This window comes from Nerophis lumbriciformis, linkage group LG08 (genome assembly GCF_033978685.3).
Source record: "Nerophis lumbriciformis linkage group LG08, RoL_Nlum_v2.1, whole genome shotgun sequence".
Classification (NCBI taxonomy): domain Eukaryota; kingdom Metazoa; phylum Chordata; class Actinopteri; order Syngnathiformes; family Syngnathidae; genus Nerophis; species Nerophis lumbriciformis.
The window spans coordinates 33,832,716-33,839,891 of NC_084555.2; the positions used below are offsets into that span (position 1 = coordinate 33,832,716).

Consider the following 7,176-nt stretch of genomic DNA (forward strand, 5'->3'; position numbering starts at 1 on the left):
AATAATTAAACATAAATATATTTTAAAATAACAATTATTGAAATGAGAACATAATGGTAAAAAGAATACCTAATCAAAAAAACATATCCAGGTTGAGGAAGAGGTAGCATGTCATATATAGTACACTCATCCAGAAGGTGTACACCAGGGGTCCCCAAACTACAGCCCGCGGGCCGGATCCGGCCCCCCAGGATCCAAAATCCGGCCCACGGGAAGTCCCAAGTTTAAAAAAAAAGTTTTATTTTTATTATTTTATTTTTTATTAAATCTTTCCTTTCTAATCTATTTTCTACCGCTTGTTACTCTCTGTGTCTCCTAGCCGCTCAGGCAAATCATATTGTCTAAAAATGTATTTTCCCATCGATAACGTGACAATGTTAAATGTCAAAACGGATTAAAAAGACAATGTATGTATATATATATATATATATATATATATATATATATATATATATATATATATATATATATATATATATATATATATATATATATTTATTTATTTTTTTATTTTTTTTTAACCCAATGCGGCCAACGAGTCAAAAAGTTTGGGGACCGCTGGTGTACACAAATACAAATTGTGAGTTAAGTTAATCTAATAAAATGTGTGAGGCCAGCCCAGTGCAATAAAAGTCCTATTGCAGTGGTCTAACAAACCATAAACATACAATGACATGTCTCTTCTTGACTTCAACATGTGCCCATTTTCTCATCCGCCCTTTGGTTATTAAAAACAGTTTTATGTGAACCAACACCTGCTCTCTTTCCACACAATAAATGTGGGAAAAGAGACGATGCGCATGCTGACCTGATAAGACTTGTGTTTAAAAGACCTTTCAGCCCCCCGTCTGGGGGACACTTGAGAGGTGAGACAAGATGCTGCCCATTCTGCTGCTGCTCCTACAAGTCCTAAGTCCAACTCTGGCCTGGATAGTAAGTGACTCTGGCACTAAAGCGTACACCTTGGCTTCACTGTTAATACACACGTACCTTCTTCTTCTTGTTTCTCAGCCAGTGGAGGACTGGGAGTCTGGCAATGTGACGTCATCAGTGGGGGATTCGGGTCAGTGTGTTTGTCAGGTTTATCTACCTGACACCAACTTTCCTGCTGACCGGGTGCAGCACATGCAAGAAGTTAGCAAGGATCTGATCCAGGAAGTGCGTCTTCAAAAGAACAAGGTATGGTAAAAAATGATCTAATTTCAATTTTACAATAAGAAAATGTGGTGGTTAAAACACAAGGATCTAGGACAGGCCTGGGCAATTATTTTACTCGGGGGGCCAGATTTAGATAAAAAAGTGTGCCTGGGGGCCGGTATATCTATTTTTAGGAACACTAATACAAAACCTCACAATAATGATTGAAAGCTAAAGACGTTATGACAGACCGCCTTAAAAAACGGAATGGAATTTGACATTTTTTTTACTGAATGAGACACCCAGAATATACATGAAAATAAAGAATGTGGGATTTACAATATTAACCATTAATGATAAAACACTGAATATTGACAACATATTTTACAATCAACCGAAACGCAACCTAAATGTAACAAACATAGTGAAAAAAAACCCCACCTACAATCTGAGATGTCTCATAGTGACCATAGTAAGTAATTAGATGACCACAGTAACTAATTAGATGACCATAGTAACTAGTATCTGATGCAGATTCCAAGCATTGAAAGTCTTTGTATAGTTGAAGACTTCCTGTTAGTAGAAAACATCACTGCACATCATAATGGCAGCTACACTTTCCATCTTAAACATTTAAAACAATTATTTTGGAATGTCCGGTGGCCCAGATTGAAAAGCTCAACGGGCCGCATGTGGCCCCCGGGCCTTAATTTGCCCAGGTCTGATCTAGGATCTGAATTTCCAAGTCTGCTTATTATAAGCAACTTTGGGCTTTTTTTTACTTTTTCCAGAGTTGCTTGCAAATCTAGTGAGTCGCGGGTTTTTTTTTTGGGGGGGGGGGGGGGGGGGTTGTTTTTAAACGAGTAGTTGCTTATTTGGGCCTGCTTTTCAGTCTGTGTGGTAAGTAGTTTCTCTTTTCTACACCTCCATTTCACCTAGTATGTCGACTCGGCAAGGCCTCAAACACACTCATTAAATATGTTGAGCTGAAATGGATTTATTAAGAGGTGTTCAGAAAACTGGCTCGTTGTTATGTTTATATTTTGCAGAAGTAACCCGGTCGTAACTTATTTGATTCATGGAAACAATCACTGGAATTTATTAGATTGGATCAGAATATTTAAAATGTATACATCCCAACTGTACAAACTCTTTTGGTGAAAATGAACCTGACATTCATTTGGCCTATAATTTATTGTAAATATTCCATAAGTTAATTTGCTAACTTGTGAAGGCTACCTCCCTCCGTTTTACTTTTATCTTTTTGAACAAAAGACAGCTACCATGACCACCCCCGAACTGTGAACCATCACTGTAGACACTTTTCACCTTTGATCACTAAAGACACTTTAACTGCTGGTGTGACCAAATGTCACCTCCATATTTATACTGTTGACTGTCAATCAGAATGTGCAATAATGTTATGTTACTTACTGTGCCTTGTATATACATTTTTATTTTTATTTTTTATTTTTAGCTAAGTACCGTGTGACTTGTTGAAGGGTGGACTAGCAAAGTAAGATTTTCATTGTACGGCAAACTGTCTGTTTAACTGTGCATATGACAATAAACAATCTTGAATCTTGAACCTTGAATAAGGTAGTGCAATGTTGTCATCTTTGACAGTATTATCATTATTCTTTCCCTTATATAAAAACACAAACACTAAATAATAAAAAAAAAAAAAAAAAGCTACGAGCATTTACAATACAAAATCCACACAAAACAGTTTATGTCAGAAACAATATGCCAAAAGAATAGGAATACAATGGCATGTATGTATACAATGTATACAAATACAACTATACTTTTTTAAAAGAGGACACGTCAGTGCACATTTTCTGTACAATTTAGAGAAAAAAATGCAATAATCTGTTTCTTTCTTTTCCTTCCTAATCTTCCAGATCGAGTCTTATGAAGTGAAGTTGGAGGCCTACTTGAAAGAACTGCAAGCGCTGAAAATTCGAGTGTCCAATCTTGGGTCCAGTGCTGAGGACTACATCAAACTGGACTTCGAGCTGCTCAGGATTGAGCTGAGAGAGCTTGAGTCTCTGGTGTCTCAGCTCAAAGATGCCTTCAATTCCTCCTCCCCCATGTTCGACTCACTCCATATTGAGGTGAAACACTATTTTAAACCTAAATATTTTATTGTGTCTAACTGCCATCAGCAAAGAGTACAATTTGTGTGTTTATAACGCTAAGTTTGAACACTTTTACGACACTTTTTGTCAGAGGATTAATAAATACTGTATGTAATTCACAGATGTCCTTTGCAATATGACATGTTTCAATCTTTTGTTTCCTGCTGCTCATTTTCCTCATCTTTTCAAGTAAAGTCTGAAGCATTTTTCTTTCACTCCTCCCTCCCCCCTCTTCTTTGTGTGCTCGCGACTCTGCTCTGTGTGTAATTTAGCCCAAAACCACATTTTATTTTGAAGCCCCCTAAAATTACCAAAACAATTCACACTTTTCTATTTATGGGAAATTATTTTTTATACTTTTGGTGCATGTTTTGGACTCAAACAGTATCAGTTTGAAGAGTTTAGACTTTGCTTGTTATTTTCTTGTGTTTGGTATCTGTTCCTGTCCTACTGCTCTTATATTGGCTATATTTCCTGTGTGGTCTATGTGTTTTACAGCACATTTACTTTCTGTTCCTTCTCCTGCCTGCACACCTGTTTCTCACTGTTAATTAGTCATATTTAGTTCCACCGTGTCCCCTGCTTCGAGGCTGGTCCATTATCTGTTGTGAGTTTGTGCTGTGTGCACTAGCTATTTCTTTGCTCCTTCAACTCTTTTTCCTACAATGTCCCTAACTAAAGGGACATGTTACTTGCACGTCGCCTGCTGTCCCTGCATCTCGGGGTCAGGCAAACAACCCTGTGAGCATGTGACATCAGGGGAAAAAAATTGTTCTATAATTAAATTTTTTAGTGCAAAATAACATTTCAAAACATTTAACGTAATTATATATGTATGTATATATATATATATATATATATATATATATATATATATATATATATATATATATATATATATATATATATATATACATACATACATACATACATACATACATACATACATATATATATATATATATATATATATATATATATATATATATATATATATATATATATATATATATATATATATATACATACATACATACATACATACATACATACATACATACATATATATATATATATATATATATATATATATATATATATACATACAAATATATATATATACAGACATATATATATATACACGTATATACAGACATATATATATATATATATATATCATACTTGCCAACCCTCCCGAATTTTCCGGGAGACTCCCGAAATTCAGCGCCTCTCCCGAAAACCTCCCGGGACAAATATTCTCCCGAAAATCTCCCGGTTTTTAGCCGGAGCTCGAGGCCATGCTCCCTCCAGCTCCATGCAGACCTGAGTGAGGACAGCCTTTTTTTCATGATGGGAGGACAACAGGGTGACAAGAACTAAATCATCCAGACTAGAGATAAATTGTATTACTATGTTTATCTTACCTACAAATAAATATATTTGTTAATTAAAAAAAACAAACTAAATACATTTTTACTATATTTTGCTAAAAACATCAAAATTAATTGTATTTTTATTTGTATTTTTTCTGACTCCTTATTACATCCAGCCATAGAATTATACATTTAAATAAACATGTTTGAAATAATTAATTTTAAATGATCATAATAATTAATTTAAAATGACCATATCTAATTATTAAAATAATTGCTTCTTTATCAACAACTTTAGCATTTTATTCATTACATTTTGAAGCTCTTAGAAGCCAAGTTATGTTATATTAAGATTTATTTATGCAAGTTTGAAGTATCAATTATCTAAACACAGTTTTGTTTGCATATTTTCAGGATGTGTATATATATATGTATATATATATATATATATATATATATATATATATATATACACATATATATATGTGTGTATGGAATGCTTGACTTGGTGAATTCTAGCTGTCAATATACTCCTCCCCCTCTTAACCACGCCCCCCACCTCCCGTAATCGGAGGTCTCAAGGTTGGCAAGTATGATATATATATATATATATATATATATATATATATATATATATATATATATATATATATATATATATATATATATATATATATATACATATATACAGACATATATGTATATATATATATATTGATTCCAAACAGTGCCTGTCACACGGCAGTAAAACTGCTGATCATACAAAACAGAAGTTATCGTTATGGACTTACTAGCTGCGGAAGCTAGCGCTCCAACCAGCTAAACAGACTCAATAACTCCACGGTGACGTTTTGATGAATTTACTGAGGAATTCAGGAAACTGAAACAATACAAAAAAAATGCCATTGTAAGTTATTAATACTAACACAGATATTCGTAAACGTGTTAGCATATTAGTTAATGCTAACAATGCTAGCTTGATTACATTACGATAGTATGTACAAATGTAAAGGAATAAAAGTGTGAACATGAACATTCCTTGCGGTTTCTCAATCAAACATTTTTAGCGATTAGTGGACAATGACAAATGTTTTGATAACGACTAACGTTGCCGGCCTGCAGGTTACTAGATATTTGTTTTTTGTGTTGAAGAGGCTGAACATCCCCTCAAGTCCTCACGTGTGCTTCCCACTTTCATAGCCTTCCCTTTCTACAATCTTTTCACCCTAGATCCGCAACATGACCCTCATCGTGAACCAGCTGGAGTCCTATGACAAGAGCAACCTTCTAGTGATCCGCATCGAGTTTGCCAAACTGCAAAAGAAGCTGGAGGAGTGCCAGAAGGAACAGGAGTTCCTGAAGCCAGATATTGGTAGGACATCTTGTCACATTGCATCTAGGTTGTTATCACTGATGTACAAATCTACATTTTTCCAGGCAACTGCAATCACACAGGAATCATGAGCATCAGCAAGCCCATGGTTGCACAGCTGAACTCTCATTTGCAGCCAGGTTACATATATGGCGGCTGGGGGAAGGACTCCAAACCTGCCAGAGGCTCTGAGTCAATGTACTTCTACAGCGGATACAATGCTCTCTTAACACATCAGTTCTATTTCTACCCAGACTATAAAAACCTGCTTCTGATGAAGGCGTCGAGGTTGGTTGAAATACCGACTACTTACAGAGGCTACGGTAACAATTACATTGTTCACGGTAACGCCATTTATTATCAGAGACACATACCTTTCAGTATGGGCAAGTTCAATCTGAGCAGCAACCAATACGATTCAAGGGTGATCCCAACAGCCAGCGCAGACTTCTCCTATATTTACTCAAGCTACCAAAATATGGACTTTGCAGCCGATGAAACCGGATTGTGGGTAATGTACGCCTCTGATGAGAGCAAAGGTAAAATAGTCATCGCAAAGGTGAATGAGAAAGGCTTTGGCATCGAGACGGTGTGGAACACGGCCGCCTTTAAACAGATAACCAGTAACGCCTTCATGGCCTGTGGAGTCATGTACGCCACCAGGTCTCTGGACCTGAACACCGAGGAGATCTATTATGCCTTCGACACTAAGACCGGAGAGGAGAAACACATTAATGTTCCCTTTCAGAAGTTCCAGGAGACATTTTCCAACCTGGACTACAACCCCACTGATCAGCTACTCTACATGTACAACAACGGTTACTACGTGTCCTACCATGTCAAGTTTAACATGGGATGACTTCACTCTTTGGCATTTGCTGTATTGTGATAGATGGACTTATTTGCAATTAAAATTTAAGCATTCAAAAGACTGCACTGCTCCTGCCTTTTTTTTTGCTCCTCAGTCATCAATAATTTAAAAATAATGGGACATCTACTACCTAATGTAATTACCGGATAAATGTATTGTCCTTCCGAATTGTCAGCAATTTTATATTGGTTTTAATGATACTTATTCATAATTTCAAAAATAAGCATTGAAGCATCAACCCCACAACCCCACTCAATCATTAAACCTCAACTTGAAGAGTTT

General features: G+C 35.8%; 1 protein-coding gene across 1 annotated transcript; it reads left to right on the plus strand.

The window, feature by feature from the left end:
- Positions 1-876: 876 nt before the first annotated feature.
- Positions 877-6,882, plus strand: olfm4.2 (olfactomedin 4, tandem duplicate 2). The gene is made up of 5 exons (XM_061967899.1): positions 877-933; positions 1,012-1,179; positions 3,042-3,254; positions 5,882-6,023; positions 6,089-6,882. Exons 1-5 carry the CDS (start codon positions 877-879, stop codon positions 6,880-6,882), a joined length of 1,374 nt encoding a protein of 457 aa, XP_061823883.1.
- Positions 6,883-7,176: the final 294 nt, after the last annotated feature.

Bases quoted from the DNA above. Each gene is read 5' to 3' on its own strand.
- olfm4.2 (XM_061967899.1), top strand. From the start codon at position 877: ATGCTGCCCATTCTGCTGCTGCTCCTACAAGTCCTAAGTCCAACTCTG. The intron at 934-1,011 runs GTAAGTGACTCT...CTTGTTTCTCAG, and splicing joins GTCCAACTCTGGCCTGGATA to CCAGTGGAGGACTGGGAGTC. The intron at 3,255-5,881 runs GTGAAACACTAT...TTTTCACCCTAG, and splicing joins TCGACTCACTCCATATTGAG to ATCCGCAACATGACCCTCAT.